The sequence below is a fragment of the Apteryx mantelli genome, chromosome 22 (assembly GCF_036417845.1).
Source record: "Apteryx mantelli isolate bAptMan1 chromosome 22, bAptMan1.hap1, whole genome shotgun sequence".
Lineage (NCBI taxonomy): Eukaryota > Metazoa > Chordata > Aves > Apterygiformes > Apterygidae > Apteryx > Apteryx mantelli.
In genome coordinates, this window is record NC_089999.1 from 5,467,250 (window position 1) to 5,485,815 (window position 18,566).

Genomic DNA, 18,566 nt, shown 5'->3' on the forward strand with positions numbered 1-18,566 from the left:
TAGGACAGCGACCCTGACACATGGCAGGAGGGATGGAGAGGTGGGTGCTGCACGCTTCAGGACATTATCTGGACATAGTTTCCACTCCATATGCCCTCTCTGACGCTTGGCTGCAGGACTAAGGGCAGACATTTCCTTGCAAGGAAATGCTCTTGCTTGTTGGCTGGTGGGAGCAGACACCTGGGAACCAGGGCAAGAGTCAGTCTCACTCCTGTCTATAAAATGAGGATAACAGCATCTCCCTACCTTGCTTAACAAATACCAGATACTCTTGAAGGAGGCCATACGAACGCCTTGCAGAGCCCAAGCAGGGTCCCTAAGAAACCTCCAGGCGAGTTGGAAGCACGTTATCTACCCATCTCCGAAGGCTCCTCCGAGCGCTTGCCACGGTCCCTCTTTATTCTCCTTCCAACCTCCTCCGCCTCCTTCCCCTCCACCCCCTCTTCCAGGCATTCAGACAAATCTCGCTGGCTCTACAATGCTCCGCTAATGAAATTAGCATCTTTGTTCTTCATGGAAGGGGAGGAAAAAAAAAAAAAGAAAGAACCTGTCTAGGAACGGCAGGCAGCATTAACAAATGCCGCATGCTCCTAATCACGAGAATCTTCCTTGCTGTGCAAGAGCCACCTACGCAGCAAGAGCCTTCGACAAAAGGCTCTTGTTTCCCACCTCGGGAAAGAGACACGTCATCGGCTCCTAATCCCCAACCGGGGCACCGCGTCCCGCGTGCGCCCCACAAAACAGCCGCCGCTCTGGATGGGAAGGGGAGGACGATGAAACCACCTGGCCAGCAGTTATCAAAAAGAAACTGAGGGGATGGGGACAAAAAGGGAGGGAGGAAATAGATTCAGGGAAGAGGGGAATAAAAACAACTCCCACCCTGCTTTCTCACCGTATTTCTTGTTGAACAGGTCCTGGACTTGTTCCCTTAGTGTGTTAGCAATGTCTATTCTGGAAAGCCTGGCATCATAATTTTCTGTAAAATAAAGAAACAATTATGGACTTCTGCTGTTAAATTAAAAGGCACTCTGTGACTTTTAAGTAATACAATTTTCTAATTATAGGAAAGTCCTTATCTTGCAATTAGCTAATCTCTGGAGTAGGCCATTCAAAGTCCTTAAAAATAATCTAAACAGAAATATGTCTCCCCCCCCCCCATTTGCTATGAATAAAAGCTGCATGAAATCGAAGATTCAGTTGCGATAATTGCTGACATTAAAACAAAACAAAATCAAAAGCATATCCAAAAATCCTTTGCAGGCCAGGGCCACTGGTGCTCTCCGCCAACCCTGGCAATGGCCGTTCGGCGCCCGCGGGACAGCAGATCACCACGGTGCTGGCTGGGGAAAGGGAAAAGGTGCTGGGAAAAGGGGCGCTCGAGCCCTGAGGCACTCATCTTTCCCAAGTTCCTTCCCAAACTATGTGCTTTAAATCCCCAGGTCTTCCTCCTTTATGTTTTTGAAGAAGCAACAGCTTCGAAAGCAAAGCTGTGGTGGGGGAAGGCGAGGAGCGCGCTTTGTGCGACAGGTCCGCAAGATCTGTGCTGGGCTGAGCATGTGCCGCAGATGGGATTTATACAAACATCATCTGGCTGGAAAAGCCATAAAAAGGCAAACTGTGAGGCTTAGAAGACTTAATTATGTGTGTCGCAAGGTCAGATGGCAAGATAACCAAAGCTGTTTAATTAGGGCACCACGCAGAGCGCTTCTCCAGTCGCCGGTCTGGACCCATGAGACTGCCCACCCCGGCAGCGTCTGGCTCCGTCTTGACTTTTGGCTGTCGGGTCTCTCCTATCCTCTCACCCTGTCTCTTCCTTTTCATTTCTTCTTCCCATCCTTGCCTTGAGTTTCTCCTCTACCAACCCACCAAGCCCCAAGATCTCACGACTGCTCCTTTTCCGCATTTGTGCTGTTTTAGGCAGCACTGCCCCGGCCCGCACCCAAACGGCACGGGCGTCAACTGCAGATGACTGCAGCTGCGTCACCAGTGCCTGCGATGGGCGCAGATACCAGGCGTGATCTGGGTGTACGTCCGTGCACCTGTAGTGGGACTAGCTCTTGTTCTGCAAATGCCACTGCTTGATCACTCCGTAAAAACCAAACGATGACATACCAACTCTTTCACTCACTTTTTTCCCCACTAGAAAAACAAAAACTTCCTACTTATGGTTCAATTTTTCTGTTTGTTCAACAAGAACTCCATGGGCTAACTCTGACCAAGCGTCCTCTGCAGCCAGGCCATGGTGGCTCTGCAGCAGTCGGCACACGGGGCCGTGATCCGCCGGCTCGCAGACCCTGCCCGTCCTCACCTTGAAAGCCCTGTCTCTTCACAGCGTCGTCCACGAGCGAGTCGCTGGTGTCTCTCTCGCCGGCTGCTGAGAGGGGGACATAACAGGAATTAGGGTTTGCTGCACAACCAAAGGAGATGAAGCAAGGAAGTGATTTCCAGAGGCCCCAAATACCAGGGCTGTCTTTGCACAGGCCAAAAATGACGTGGCAAGGGAAGGAATGACGGGCTGCAGCAAATGCTTTCATTCCTGTTGCAGCTCGTTATTAATGGCCTGGCGGCTGCACGTTTCAGGAGCCTACCTTTAGCTCCTGGGCTGTCAGAAGAGGTCTCCTTAATCCCCTCAGCCAGAAGTTCCGGCCTGGAAAACAGCAAAAAGCAGACGAAGCGCCAGTGAGGTTCCATTACAGTAAACCATCAACATTTTACTGCTCCATCTATCACCTAGGATAACGCTCCTCCATCCACAAACCCACTAAACATATCTGGCTAATGCAATTTTAAAGCTGCTGCAATATAGCAGGGGAACTTTGGAAATAATTTTCATGCTGACAGACTCTTTAGCGAGCCAACGTAACACTCTACGGGATAAGATTAAGCTCCCGACAGCTGAGTATCTTAAATCATCAGCCAGGAACGGTTACAAGATGCGGCCTCCCCTGCCAGGGAGCGCGGTTTTCCCAGCCGGCGCTGCCCGGAGTGGCCGATAGCGCCCAGCGGCACCCGCAAGCCCGTGCCTGGCCGAGGAGCAGCCTGCACCTATGGGCACTGCTTTTCAACACACTTTAGGCACAAAAAAACGTCTCTTGGGTATCTAAAGATAAAAACACGCAGAGATCTGATACCAGGACTGGTTGCAAGCCCTTCAAAGCCATGTTAGAAGCTACGCTGCAAAGAAACAGCTTTGGGAACAGGAGAGGATGGGGAGAAATCCCAAACGCACTGTTGGTCTCACATGTGAATTACTGGTCTGATGCCACAAAATCTCCACATTCCCACTTTTATTTTCTGTTTCAGCTGCCAGCCAGAGCTGATTACATTGCTTCTCTCCTCTGTAAGGGAGAAGTTTTTTCCGACATTGCTGCTGGCCAGAACTGAATCTATGTTCATGAGCCAGAGGACACAGAACTGAATCTATGTTCATGAGCCAGAGGACACAGAGCCTGGAATTACTCAAAGCAACAGCAGAAAGCATCTGAGACATAAATGCCAATCCACACCTGAAGTCTGCGAGGCCAGGGAACTTGTTCCTTCTCACCTAATCAAGTTTCGGTGCCTTAGCGGCTTTAAATTAAACCCACGAAGAAGAGCAGATCAGACTGCTCAAGCATAACAGGGTTGGACTGAGGTAGCTTTTGGGCGAGAAATCTCCACAAAATACCTAAAGGTATTTTGAAATCCAGGTCACTTGTGCTGGATACTTTTCCTCTACCTGGACAATAGCAGGGAACTGTCTAGGGACTGCACTCAACTCTTCTCTCCACACAACGATGCTTTATTGAGATACCAAAGACGTAAGTGCCAGGTGAGACCTGAAGGCTAAAGGTTTGCACCCTATTACCCGTCCTTTGCTACGCCCTTCTGTTAAGGCCATGCCTTTGCAAAGGCAGGTTCAAAAACAAAAAGATGAAGAGAGAGAGAGAGACTGACAGTAACACCGCTCCCTGTTGGGAACAGCTCCAACAAGGTAAGTCATCTGATCGCTTTTAATCAAGCAAATTTATTGAAGGTGACCACCTGATGGATGTTTTCCAGGATGCTTACTCAACAGCTGTTGCAGCCCCAGAAGCAAAAGCTCAAAACAGTAAGTCCTCACCAGAGGTTTCGGCTAATCGGCTCATCTTACCTTTTAATGACAAACTGGATGTTGTTGCTAGCTTGTAGGATCTTCTTCAGCTTTGCAATACCAAAGCAGTTTGGGCGCCGCAGTAGGATGCCTTCCGGCAAGCCCACGACAAACAGGTCCTCGGGGTACATCAGGAACTTGGAGTAGGGAACTTTGACCGGCTCTGAAATTCCTATGGCTTTCGCTGAGGGAGGACCAAATCTCGTTAGTTTGTTAAGCCTCTGAGTTGGGTGAAAGCAAAACAGTCACGATACATTGTGGCTGAGTTTCTTTACTCTATCCACGGATGCAGAGTGCCCTAAGGATTTGAGGGAAAATCTATGCAGGAATCGGGAGCTGTCTTTGAATTTGCTGGTTTAATGTAACCTGCCTTTCAGTGACATTCTTGTCAAAAGGACTTTCTCAAAACACTGCATGTGTCTCTTCACAAGAAAGAGGTGACCCCCATGTCTAAAGCTTCACGGATGTCCCTCTGCAGCTGCCAGACTTGGACACAACAGGCAGAAGATGGGGGAAATCAGCTGCGCTGCCATGGTGCCGCGACACCTGAGCAATCACTGCTGGGTCATTAGACCTACCTGCTGTGGGAACTTGCTGATGAGGACATTCATCTCTTAGAGACTGGCCTGAAAACATGCAAACTCATTGCATGTAAGGCTGGACTTTCAATAGCAGTGCTTGGCATTGACAGCTCCCGGTCCCCATCCCTGCGGACACATCTGGGCTTCCCCACTGGTCACTCAACAGAGCTTTTGCTTGCTCTTCTAAACTTTGTCAATGGGCAAATGGACAGCCACTGTCAAGTAACAATTTTTGGTCAAAGATGAAAAAACAGGACCAAAACCCATGCTGAATTTGGACAAAGACTCCCAGTCTATCACTAAACTGGGAACGAGCAAGTACTGGGTAGCAGCCCATCGCCCAGCCTGCAGCTTTTAGCTTGTACCACCGGAGCACAGCTCTGCCCAGGGAGCATCTCGGCCGTTCCTGAGGACAGCAAACCCAAGGTGCTTCTGCCCATCTTTCCAACGGGTCCACTTATTTTGAAGATTTCTTCTGATTTGAAGCTACAGTATTCAAAATCAAATGAAACGCTTCTAAATTTAGGAAAAAACCTTCTCCTCTTGGACAAATCACCTCCAAATCCAATCCGATTATAACTCCTCAGAGAAATGCAGGGCTTAACATTTGCAAAAAACATTTTCTCATTCAACATAACCAAAGCCCTCGCTGCCACGAAGAGCAATTCTGCTTTTAAAGAAAAGTCCAGAGCAGCTCATGCAGCCTGAGGACCACAGCTCTCAGCTCTGCCTCCGGCGTTTCTGGTGTCGTCAGCCCTGGGGATGGACGAACAGAGCCTCATCCTGGCTCCCGACAGGCTGAGAAAACTTTCTGCCAGCTCTCAAAATGCATGTGTAACTTCCCTTGCATTTCTTCTGGGTTAAGCAAGCTTTATAAAAAAGGGGGGGACATTATATATACATATTTTTAACTGCACTCTCCAACTCAATCCTCCTGAACTCAATTAAGGCATGAGACAAATCCTTAGGCAATAAAAGCAGGTAACACCTCGGGGGTTGTTAGGTGGCCTGACAGCATATGCTCCCCTCCCACGCCACGACACCAGCCGGGTCCGTCGAATGGGAAAAAACCCTCTCTGCTATTTCAAACAACTGGAGGGGAAACCAGCTTCAGCCCTTTCCCTCTGCAGGAGAAGAACTGAAGGTCACCGAGGCAGTTCCTGGCCAGTAGCCAGCTACAAGGCATCGAGGAAGCCAAGAGGAAGAGCTGCAATAACAAGGCCCGGTGAGACTTCAGATGCATTTGTAAGCCCGGCAGACAGCAAATGAACAAATTAGATTGCACCTTTAGTCAGCAACGGTTTGGAAATAGTAGGTGACGGTTCTCAGCAATTAGAAGCTCCCTAAGGCAGAGACCAGCACTCAGCTTTAAGAGCATTTGTTAACGACAATCTTACCATATCTGGTGTTGAACAAAATCTCAACTTGTTTCCTCAGATGACTTAAAACGTCCCCTACACCATCTGCAAAAAAGAGAGAAATACACTGAGAAATCAGCTGCCTCCAAGGCAAGAAGCACACAGACGAGGATTGCCTTGGCAGAGCCGGTGACATGTTCTTCGCTCCCTCTCGGGGCCTACGAAATCAGTGCCGGCCCTTGGGCAGCTGCCTCCAGACTCATCGCCCCAACATCGGCCATGCCCCACACTTGATAAAGGAGCAGAAAAATCGGAAGGCTTTTGAAGGCAGCAAAGCTTCCAGGACCTCCCAGGCCAGACAGCCCTTTCCAGCCTTCCTCCATCCTCTGCCGACATCCGAGTTCCTGCAGGGTGCTGTGAGACCGGCAGGATGGTAAGTTATAGGTGCCGCCTTCGGTGCTGCACCGGACAAAGCAGAAAGCCCAGGGTGTCAACAGGCACACGGAGGGGCAGAACAGATTTCTTAATGAAATGTTTCACATCTGAATCAATCTTGGTGGTAATATGACTTATTTCCCTTCTCATGCTCTATTTTATAAGCCTAGCAGTGGACATAAACATGTATTGATATCCTTTTATCTCCCCGTCAAATCGTATGACAGAGGTCTAATAAATAGGCAAGGTCCTGCCTCTCTCTGGAGATCCTTCGTATTTTCTGCCCACGCTGCTGCTGTTTAAGTGGCCTGTCTCCGCCGCTGTGTGCCACCGGTCGATATTTCTGGGACAAGGACCGGTGGCTGTTATTATTCATCCAGCACGGTGCTGTTAGTCACGCTGCTGTCCTCTGGCTCACTAAAGGCAGAGAAAACCCTTCCACGGAGCAACACTAGCAACTGTCTACGAACCCCTCCACTGCCCAGCAGCAAGGCAGGAAAAAAAAAGCACAGAAAATCCAGATAAAAGTCACCAGCAGTTGGACAGAGGCAAAGACATAGACCTCCCCCTCTCGCGGTTAGCCTTAGAGTCCTGTACGGAAATAGTTTTTTAAGACAATTAGTAAGGGACAATGGGCAGATGGAAAATAATTGGGAAGAGACAATGGGATTGGAGCAGCTCTGCTACCGAGGTGCAGCGAGTATTTTTTCCCCTGGATTTGCTTTGTATTGCACAGCATCTTCAGGCCCTCTGGGCTCCAGGGCCACGAGCCACACGGTGCCCAAGGACCTCCCCGCAGCCCGGGGAGGCAGTCACAGGTGGCGGAGGTGCAAGCATCCCCACTCCAATATCAGTGCTCTGGGGTGCTGACAGCACGGAGCGATGCGCGTTCCTGCGGATGGTGGTCCCCACGCAGGCGTTCATCAGCCTCCGTAGGGATTCACCAAAAGCACGGGAGGGGGAAGGAAGGGCTCAGTTACAGATTTCACATGACCTCAATCAAAGTTTGCAATTTTATCACATTCTTCTCTAATCTCGCTTCTTTCTTCCCACGTGACCATGTTTCAAAGCGAGAAGACTTCACTCTTTGACCCACTTAGGAGTGAAAAGGCCAGGGATGATCTGAGCAAAGCTGAGGCGTTTCGTTCCAAGCCATAAACAGATGTTCACGCTTTTGTCGCTCATTTAATCTGCATGCAGCAGCGGTGAAGAACGCATCCCCGGTGCTGCAGCTAGCCCTGGGCCCTCCTTGGCCACGGGTGAGCCTCCTCCTCCAAAGGGCTGGGCAGCGCTGCTCACTCGGAGCTGGCTCCCACTTAGGGGCAGCTCCACCACCGAAAGGAGCAGGCACAGGATCGGGGAAACATCCCAGACTCATCCACAAAAGGAAACCGCTTCATGAAAAACACAGTCCTACCTCTGGCACCAGCGCTGGGGGTGTGAACGCACTGGGACCCTCTCCCAGCTTGGTTGCACGTGCCACCAACAGGCATCAGCTGAGCATCAGGCCCCCGAAATACAGAGGTGCCCCTCTGCACTGAGCTCTTTGGTGGCTGAATATTTTGCAAACCATCAGAAAGCCCACCAGCCTCAACTCAAGGCACATCTGTGTTCCTCAGGCTTTTAACACCCCCGTGGAGTATCAGATGATATTTGGGCTCCTTGCAGACTCACCTGATCCTTCCATCTGCTTTTCTTCATGCCGTGAATCCTCGCCGGGCCCTTTCTCTGTACCTGCTGGGGAAGAGGAGGGTTGGCAGTGGCCACAGCAGAGTGTGTCAGAGCCGGCAAAACACCTCCTGGCGCGCGCGGGAACCTGCCCAAGCAGGGAGGGAAGGGGAAGGTGCCGCCACGGCACTTCCCAGCACAGGCAAGTTTGGGGACAGTGCTTGCCTGTTGGCAACGCAAAGCTGGAAGACACAGGCCACACTCTTGGAAATGTTTTTGCCTGATCTCCAGCAAGTGCCTTGTCAACCAGCTCAGGACCAGGTGCATAGAAGTGGGACCAGATGCGAAAAGTCACTGTTTTGGGGGAAAAGCTCATGAATCTACTTCCCCTTGGACCATCTGGTATCCCATTCCTCTCCCCCCGTCACCCAGCCATCACCCAACTCTCCCCCTTCCCCATGTTAAACTCTCAACACCCATCGCCCAAACGCAGGCTCGGGCTCTCGCAATGCCGTGCTTGCTCCCGTTGAGGATCCTCTGCCCAGCAGCACTTGACATTGCTATTGCTATAATCCGCATTGTGGCAGCACCTGGGTTGCAGAAGAGTTTCCCGGTGTGTTTGGAGTGGCATAAACGTAATAAAAACATGGCCTATATCCACAAGATCTGCCTCATGCGGGAGCCAGCCACAGCACACTGGGAGAGGCATGCAGGCGAGGACCGGCTGTACCACAAATAGCAGCAGAAAACACCTTACTAGGGAGAAAAACACATTTCTGACAAGTATTTTGTGCAGATTCTCAGACTGGGCTACCAGCGCTCCTGGTTTGAACGCGGCTGTCCACCCTTAGGTGATAAAAGCTTAGAGAACATGGAGATGTTGGAGCACTTATTGGGACCACAACTTGGGAACAGGGCTCCTGCCTCGGAAATCGTGGCTTATAACAGATACTCTTCTCACTAATACACACGCGAATGCAGTGTCTCTGCAGTCTCCTGGATGCCTTAATTTTTATTACCTGTTACTGTTTCTAGGATGTAGTTCGACTCCTCTGAAGCCATGTGCGTGGCCACCGGGTCATGCATTTCATCCGAACTGGGCGATCGGTCTGTGGACAAAGCACCAAAGGCAGTTTGTGCTTTGCTGCTGGGGGCACCAACCCTTGCAATCCATCTCAGAGGGAGCTGGCCCATCAGCAGGGAGCGCGTGAGCACCACCCCACCGGCAGGCCTGCCCGCGCGGTGCTTGGGCGAGGGACGCCACGCAGCCTCGCAGGCATGGGACACCAGACGCTGGTCCACGGGCCAAGCGTCTGGCTAGCAAATCTGCCCGCTTCCTCTCAAATGCCTATGAAGCAACACCAGGAGCTCTTCCTAAAACACATCCAAACTCCCAGACTGAGGGAAAAGCGCATCATCTGCAAAAGCTTGCTCCTAAACTCCACAGAAGGTGAAGGGCAAAAATAGTTCAAAATGACTTAATTGGCTTAATTCCATCTAGCTACTCAATTCTGGCTTAAAAAGTTAATGCTACTTGACTTAACTACTCCACCTTGGGAAGACCATTCTACTAATTTGCTGCCTTCCTCCACAAAATAACACCTCCTTAAATTTCTCTTGCGTATATATGTAGGCCCTCTTAATTTAAACCTGTATCCCCTAATGCTGGACTCTCCAGCGCCCTCAAAGAGATGTCCAAATTTAGTTTTAAATAAACCTTTAGCTAGTTTAAATACTTCAATCAGGTCACTTCTTAATCACCTTCTCACAGGATAAATAATCCAAATTTCATCAATTTCTCCTTGTACGTTAGCACCTCTTCTCTATTAATCATCTTCAGTGCCCTAAGCTGTACTCACTCTGATTTAACTATATCTATCTTCACATAAGGTAATAAAAAGTGGACTCTGGACTTCAAGTGCGATCTAAGCAGCCCCAGAAAAGTGATAACACCTCTTCCTTACACGTCCTGCCAGCTTGCCGCATATTGACTTTCCCCTCTCTCATTACCTGCCAAGACGAAAATTAAAATGTTTGATCTAACAATATGCCCAGCTCCTTCTCCCTCCTCTGTATTAACTATATGTTAAGTCCATTCTAGTGTAATTCCAGCGCGACTCCCCAGATATCGTCATATTAACATCAGCGCAACGGAGAGTGGTGCAATTTGGCCGCAGTTCAGATCCGCACAGGCTCCGGTCGGGCTGGGTATCATTCCTAGCCCGAGCGTCGCTTGGCGCTCCAACACACTCAGAGTCATGTTCCCACTTGAATTCTAGCGAGATTATTAATTAATGTTTGTAAAGCACACTGAAAATGCAAAGAGCTAACTAACCAGGCGTTAAATCCGTACGATCGTCCTACCGTTCGGCATGCTATCCTGCTCAGGTAACGGCAGCCCAAAGGTGGCTGGGTCTCAGGAAAACTAATCTCTCAGCTGGCCCGCAGGAACCCAACCGCTTCCATGCTCCATCTCCGTTACACCCTACCACCACGGACCACTCGTGGGAAGAAACTGGGGGGAAATGCCTCAGTGTCACTGATTCCAAAACATTTTCAGCATATGCTTAACATTAAACCCCTTCTTACGAACTCTTCATAAACAGGTTGTTTTTCTAAACTGGGGACCTCATCAAAATACCGTGTGCTTGCTATCTGAGATCCTCCAAACCCATACATCAAGGAAAGCCACTGACCACCCTCACTGTCTCTAGCTTCCAGCTGGGGGAAAGACAACATTAAAAAGCAGCCAAGGAGAGAAAAAGAACAATTCAGAGCTGAGAGAGAACGAAACAACCAACAACCCTGAAAACACCCTTCATTATCCCCAAGAAACCAGCTGACTATTGATGTGCCTCTTGAATTCACTTTCAGAGCAGAAAGATCAGTGCGTCCACACGGGGGGATCTTTAGCACAGGGAGAAACCCTGCAAACGTGTCTTTTCAACGTTCAGATGCCATGATATACAAGGCCAGGCATCCTCTGCTTAGCGATTGCTCAGGTGCCAGACGAGTGCAACATCTACCTACCTGGAACAGTGATTTGAATGATGTCTAACTCATCCGGCTCTATTTTGATCTGTCTGATCCCACTCAGTTCTCCTGAGGTACCTAATGGGGAAAGAAAAAGAAAGATAAACTCAGACACGAATGGGGCTGCAGCATCTGCCCATGAACCCTCCCAGCTCGCGGGCGGCGAGAGCTTCGCTGCCAGTGATCGAAATTCTCGACAGCGGCCGGTAACAGCGCAGAGCGTTTCTGATCTCAGGCCGTTTGGCAGCGGCACAGCGGCACCGTTAAGCCCGTGGCACAGAGGGAGAAACACGGGGCGGCCGCGGCATGGGATCTGACGCAGCCGGGCAGAATCCAGCAGGATTTACAGCCACGCGCGAGGGTGCTGGCGACCTTCTCCCCAGTGCAGGAACCCAGCGGGTGCCGCGGCTGCATGTCCAAGGGATATTAAACGCGGTGATAAGGCAAGCTGTCGCTTATCGCAAGGCAAATTTCCTCCGCTTAGGGTGGCACAAATTCACTCCAAGGGGCTGAATCACGCCTTGCCGCTGTTATGCTCGGCTTGCCCTGGCTTTATCTATTCAGGCATCCGGCCGGCATTTAACCCAGGATCATTTCTCAGGCCCAGACCCCCGAGTGAATTAGTCAGCTGTGTGACAATCTTATCCTAAAGGAAAACATGTTAATTTGAACCTCGGGGCATTGACTGCTCATTTGCTGTGGTCAGAGCATTCACACAGTTGATTTCTACAGTTCAGCTGACGTGCGGTAATGCAATCATGTGTCCGCTTTTAGGTAGAAGGGAATTTAGAGATTAAAGACTTCATTTAGCATCACATTTAAGCACATGCTTAAGCCCCTAGTCTCATTCTTTTCAATTTATGCATTTTTTTTGGACCCAACTGGAGGGTCATATGATAAGAACCTTTATCTCTGTATCTATCAGACAGGGATAAAATACTGAAAACCGCCCTGGGGGATACCATATAACTAATGTCACTCTTTCAAGTTACGTTTATAGGCCACTTGCTCTTATGGCTCTTCATTACAAATTTATTCTGGCTGCCAATACAACCAAGCTATCAGACCACCCAGACACAGAAAAGGTTTAGCCTGTTTTCCCCGGCTTTCACCCCCATTTATTTTGCTGCCTTAGCAGGCGGGCGATCGCTTTGTTGCTGCCATTCGCCTTTGTTTTGTTAATATTTTTTTAAACCGATACCTTCTCGCACAGTGGGCCGTCAGATGACTACATGTGACCAAGCACGTGCTTTACATCAGCGCGGGCGTGCAGCCCTGTCTGGTTTTGGGTGCGTTTGCTTGGGAGCAGGGATAACACACCGCACACGCGCAACCAGCTGAGCTGGTTTATCCGAGAGCTCATCCGCTCCCCGGGAATCTGATATTCGCAGGGAAGGTATAAAAGCCTCCCCTACTCCGCGTTACTGTTTTCCAGCAGAAAAAGGAGTAATTCTTTGCTCACCTGGTTCACAGCTTTCAGAAACGCTACACTTCTCAGCCCTGCAAGGGAAAGGCAGACAGGAGACATGGTCATGGAGCGAGTCAATGAAGCTTAAAACTGCCGTGCATGTGCGCAGCGCTGCCGGCTGAGCCCGCAGGCACCGTCACCGTAGCACAGCTGGCTGAGCCCCCCTTCCCAATGTGTCCGCCCAGGAAGTCTGGGCTGGGACGGTTTTATGAGCGTGGAAACCACAGAGGCAATTTTTGGAAATGCTCTCAAGGTAGGTAGGTCGTAAACTGAGCTTGGTTTTCTCCCGTAATGTGTTACTTTACGCTCGAGCCCCCAGAAGGACAGGGCTATCTCCACTCCCCACGTCCAAAACGTTGCAGGCGCCCAGGTCCTGTCTGAAGGTAATCTTCCAGGCGTTGCCTGCTCCCGACTCTTCCCTCGGTCGCGCACCAACACTAATCACAGCCAAATCCCTAGAGACCAATGGATATAACCTCAGCAAAAGGCTCCTGAAAGCAAGAGGAGCTTTAACAACAGCCTGAAACCTTGCAGGCTCCATCACTTTGTGGTAGGGAGAAGTGCACAAAGTATCATTACAATGTGGTTACTCATGCAGCTAAAGCAAATACAGAGAAAGGAAAAAAGTCAATTGATTTGGTAAATATTTACTCTACCCAAAGCTTTTCTCCCCTGAATACTGGGCACCATCCCAAACTTGTGTCTACAGTTAACTTAGCACACTTAGAAATTTATACAAGGTAGTCAGCATCCAAATTAGATTACTTTGCATGCTCGGGACTGATTTTCTCTCTCTCTTTCTTCTTAAATAACAACTATGGCACTTCGGCAATATAGGAACCAAGGAACGGCACTGGAAAACGCAGCCCACCATGATGCCGGTCCTTCAAGGGCAAGGGAAAAACGTTTGAGTAGCTAAACATCCACATTTTTTCAGGGGGATTTTCAAAGCACTCCTCGCTTGCATAAACCCACTCTCAACAGCAGAACGAACTACTGCCAAGGTTACATTAACACGAAGCGCTCTTGAAATTTTCTTCCTGAAGGTCCTGTAAGGACAGATCTTTACATGGGCAAAAAGGAACTCTAGGCTAACAAATACTACGTGCGTGCAAAACAGGAGCTATGGGAAAGGTTTTCAACTCTCACACTTCGGGTCAAAGTCAACCTTTCACTATGGAAATTTGGGAGTAGATCGTCCCCGAGGAATAGATTACCCCTCTGCAATATCCAGCACCTTTCCCTTGAGTATTTGGTCCTGCCCTTTCTCTGAAAGTGGACTCTGAACTGGGTGGACCACTGGTATGGAAATTGGTGCGTTCCTATCAGGGAACAGAAGTTTCCTCATTTACAGGAAGGACAAACAAAATGGGATTTGAATAGCTTTCAAGTAGAGGTATTTTTTTCGTGCAGATATGTGTTATCAACACATTTGGAGGTTTAACTTACACATGCAAAAGAGCAGAGCAAGTTTTGCACCGCGACTGCACTTTGTAATTCCCTTTGTAACATGCCAAAAGTTAACCACGGTGCACACAAAATTCAGGATATGCAGCCCGATTCGTGCACACAGCATAAGTCAGGACCAACGTAAGCCAACTAATCGAAATTCAAAAGTGACCTTTTTCGGTTCTTCTTCGTTGAGTTGTGCCAGATTTGCGCAGGCGGAAGGAGGGGACAGCCCAGCGGGGCCCACACCAGAGCAGCAGCACGGGACACGAGATCCGACTCAGGCTTGGCACAAACCACCCCCACAAAATCTATTTGTCCTCCACGGGCTCTTCTAAAGTGGTTTTACTGTTTCGCGTTACCCCTAAGCGGCTCCTGGCAGGGCCGAGATGGCGACCGCGCCGCACCGGCAAGGGCTGTCCCCGGACTGCAAGCCTCCCGCTGCCCTCGACGCTCCCGGCAGCACATCCCGGGCCGGGCACCAGCCCCGACACCGCCGGCACGCTCCGACAGACACGCGGCCGCAGGTTTTCTATCTATTGCTTTGCGCAAATTAACGCAGCTTCCCTCATATCCTCTCTGCCTGCTTGTTTTCAGTCGCGCCCATTTAAGTGCACGGTGGTATTTTCTGTGGCAAAAATTAAAACGCGCTAATTGCAAATGTTAACAAATGAAACGAGGACCCACAGGCCAGATTTGAGACCTGCGGCAGGCTTCGAGGCCGGCGGTCTTTGAGACCTTAGGTTTTCCCCTGGCATCAGCAGCGCAGCGGATGCTCTGCTGTGCCGCAAGCCCAACCGCTTCCGGCACTCAGCAATACGGCGAGGTGCGGAGAGAAACCCAGAGCAGGCTGAGAGACGGTTTCACGGCTAAGCCCCAGCTCAGGTTTCTGGAGATCTGGGTTCGGTTCCCATTCTGCCACCGGCTCCTGTAACTTCAGCCAGGTAATTCAGGCCTGGCTTCGCTCCAGCCGAGTTTCGGTCTCTGCAATGCAGATGTGTCCGGCTGAAGCTGCCAGCTGGACTCCCTCTGTCATCAGTGGAGAGGAACGGGCGCTTTGGGGTGCGACTCCTCTACCTGGACCTCAGTGCCTACCTGGGAGAGAGATGACACCCTCGGGGCACTCAGCTCTCTCTGCTGATGATAGAAGGAGGCTCAGTGACTCACTCAAACCCACAGATGCCTCCACGGAGCTGCAGTGAGCCCCCTTCCCGCCCCTCAGCACGAATCCCTGTGTACGGGGCTTCATCTCCTCTGGCAAAGCTCAGTCCCAGGGCGGCTTGTCCCAGCCGCCAACGTGCAGCCGCTGGATCAGGCTCCACGTGCAATGGTGCAATAAAGCAGGGCCGGCATCCGCGAAGTGCAGGGAGCGGCACTGCAGCACTGCACGGGGCACGAGTGACACCCGCCACGGTGCCACCAGAACCCTGTCCCTGCCAGCCCCACGCAGAGCGGGGTGCAGAGGCCCAGGGGAGCACTGGAAGGATTTGGCTTGTTTCGTCTGGCAAAATGAAGCCTGAGAGGGGACATGGCTGGTGTCCCTCAGCAGGAGGGTGGCAAAGTTGGGAAGAGCCATCAATCCAGCGGGGAAAAATACCCACGTAGGATAGATATGAGCTCCAGCGGCAAGGTGGGGGCTTCACAACGTGAGAGGTCTCAGCCATCCCGGCTGCTTTCCTATGGGGCAGGAGAAGTCCTAACCTGGGGGTGAAGGCAGCACTCGAAACACCCACACTCTTGAAGAAGGGCTGTGGCGTCCCCTCCTGCTGCTTGTAAACTGCCATCTGCGACCACACAACTCTATTTAGATGCTGGACGTCAACCAAGTTCTCATTCCTCGAACGACAGCAAGGACCCAGACAGCCTGCTGAGGCCCAGGAAAGCTGCGGTTGCCTTGCCTCGCTCCTGGGACCCGTCCGTGTCCTGCGAGAGCAGCCGCAGGAGGGGGATCCCTTCCACCCCGGCGCATAAAACGGCTGGGCAAGGGCCACCCAGCTCCGCCAGCGCCGCAGCACCTCCCGCAGCCAGCGCAATACTGTCAGACAAATCTCCTCCTCAGCCTCCAGTGCCACAACACTCGGCGAGATTCCAGCGCTCAGCATGTGACAGCAACCCCTGACCACGAGGCAGTGACTGAGCGGCAGACATCACGCTCACGCCGTCCACACGTTCGCTTGCTTGCTGTTAGCTCCTTGCTCAAACGCTGCCTTTAGCGACGTGGTGGGTTCACCCACCTTGGGCAAGCGTGACTCTGGGTGCGTGTGCTAACCACATCCAAGGAGACGTACCTGAAACGCAACCGGGGAATCCCAGATCCCGAAGCACACTTGAATCTGTCATGGATTCATTTCAATTAAAAAACAAGGAGAGAGGGGAATCAAACATGCCATGGAAAAGACTGGGGCAAAGTTAAGACATCTCCCCTAGCCGGCTTGCAGAAGTTTCTGACCCAACAGCAGTCAGTCTGGCAGCCCTGGCCAAAACGGCTGAGGAAGGTGTCAATGCTGTGCTGCGAGACTGCACGCTGCAGAAGCTGAGGAGCACCCCTACATCCCACTTCACTAACCCTCCTTGGAGATGGCGACCTCCAGCGCAGGGGTAGGAAGGACAGCAGAGGAAGCCAATTTCTTAAACTGCTCCCCTCTGTCTGCCAAAGTTGTGTCTATAAATAATACCTACACTGCACATTTATCTTGGGTTGAACCCAAGTTTAACCTGGGACTCGCAGCAAAGCATCTGGATAATGTCAGAAGAGCACCCAACTTCACCCTGGCTTTATGCTCATGGTTTTGGCATTTGCCTGCACGTGTCCTGCCCCTGTTTGGGCTCGCAGGCTCCAGGGGTCTTCCCCTCAAATGTCCCCATTAGAGCAGAGCTGGTCTGTCCCATGATGGGAAGCCGGGGAAGAGCTTTGGAGGATTATCAGCCTTCAAGTAATTTAGTCCGCAGCCTCACAAAAGCTAGCAGGGAAATGCAGCCCGAGTTGAAGCAGCCTGGCTCCTGACCAACTGAAGCAAAAACGAAGGAAATTGGGTTGCTGTCTTCTGGCTCTCCCTTCTGCAACCAAGCAGGATTTCTAGTCTTGGCCAGCAGGTCCGGCGTGAGGGCTACGGGAAGGCGAGCTCCACAGGCATTGCAAGCACGGTACAGACCTGCCCTGCTCGTGGCGCGGCCGGCTCCTAACTGCGCCAGAAACGAGTACTCTCATAAAAAGCGTCCTGACCTGCTGAACTCCGTAACCCTGCCCTTTATTAAAACATCAGTCAATCTGCTATTAGTCTCCCTGCGAGCTCTTTATAAACAAATAACGCTTAATTAGCAGGGTGTTTTGTTATGATGCCGGCTGGGGGTGAATCCTTAGGCCACGCTTTAAACACCTAGATCACTCCTGCAGATAATCGCATCCCAGCTTGTCTGGGCATGGCATCGATTTCATCATTTCTGTACAAAATCAGCGATCCCAAACTTTGTAATTTTGGCATAAGCTTGCTGAAGGATGGGAATGCTCTGTCCTCTCCTGCGCCTGCTAATCGTACAATCAAAGCCGGTTTTTACCGAGGCAGTGAAGCAACGCCCTTACGGCAGCCAGCTTTTGCGCCACGTTATCTGCACCATCTTTCTGACGCTGCATCTTTCTGAGCTGCACCCGTTGCAACGCCTTAGTCATCCGTCCTTCCGAGCGCACGGGTCCGCTGCCACGAAGCAGCCCCGCGCGCCGGGACGCCGGCCCATCCGCGGCGTTTGCAATGCCGGCGGAGCAGGCGGCTAAGCGCGGACCCACCGCTCCTCGCCTCCCCGGCCCGGTGGGTGACGACGGGTCCCGCGATGGGCAGGAGGGCGGCCCAAGCTGCCGCCGGCGTCCCTCGCCCCGCGTGAACCATCGCGCCTAGGAGGACGGCCGAGGTGCCGCCAGCGAGGCTCCCGCAGCTCGTCCCGCGGGAAAAGGCGCCGACGGGGCTCGCGAGACGGCGTTTCTCCCCAGCGTCGCTGCAGGACGAAGGCAACTACGCTCGCCCGAAAGGGGAGGGTTTCTCCGGCGTTTAAATTCATGAGAAACGAAGATATTTCAGGAGGGCCCGGGCGCAGGCTCGCAGGGAACTGAGGAGCCGCCGCGCAGCCCCCAGCGGGAGAGCGGCCCGGGGAGCCGGCGCGGGGCGAGGAGCGCCGTTACCTGCTGTTCGCCTGCGACGTCCCCGCCAGGTCCAGGGCGGCCGTGCGGTGCGGCTCCGGAGAGATCTCCCCAGGCGGGCTGGCGGGCTCCAGCTTGGTTGGATCTTTGGTAAATTTGCTTCCTGGTCCCCGGCGCGCAGCGAGGATGCGTAAGTAAAAGCAAAGCCAGAATTAACGGCCCGGCAACTCTAGCGCGAGCAATGCGGCTTCTCCGCCGCCGTTTCGCCCCGCTCCTCGCCGCGGCCCCGAGGAGTTAAGCGGGGAGGGGACGA

General features: G+C 51.8%; 1 protein-coding gene across 5 annotated transcripts in view; it reads right to left on the bottom strand.

Moving 5' to 3' along the window:
• The window catches only part of GTF2IRD1 (GTF2I repeat domain containing 1), a 97,828-nt gene that overhangs the window by 18,733 nt on the left and 60,529 nt on the right, over positions 1-18,566 (bottom strand). For 3 of the 5 annotated variants that reach the window (XM_067309958.1, XM_067309959.1, XM_067309955.1), the window contains exons 12-21: positions 18,296-18,416; positions 12,670-12,707; positions 11,205-11,285; positions 9,194-9,283; positions 8,181-8,243; positions 6,111-6,176; positions 4,133-4,316; positions 2,589-2,647; positions 2,309-2,374; positions 893-976 (exon numbers count right to left, since the gene is read on the bottom strand). In XM_067309958.1, the coding sequence (XP_067166059.1) occupies positions 893-976; positions 2,309-2,374; positions 2,589-2,647; positions 4,133-4,316; positions 6,111-6,176; positions 8,181-8,243; positions 9,194-9,283; positions 11,205-11,285; positions 12,670-12,707; positions 18,296-18,416 (852 nt within the window). The remainder of the gene's footprint in view (positions 1-892; positions 977-2,308; positions 2,375-2,588; positions 2,648-4,132; positions 4,317-6,110; positions 6,177-8,180; positions 8,244-9,193; positions 9,284-11,204; positions 11,286-12,669; positions 12,708-18,295; positions 18,417-18,566) is intronic. The other 2 variants (XM_067309956.1, XM_067309957.1) reach the window with 2 other exon arrangements.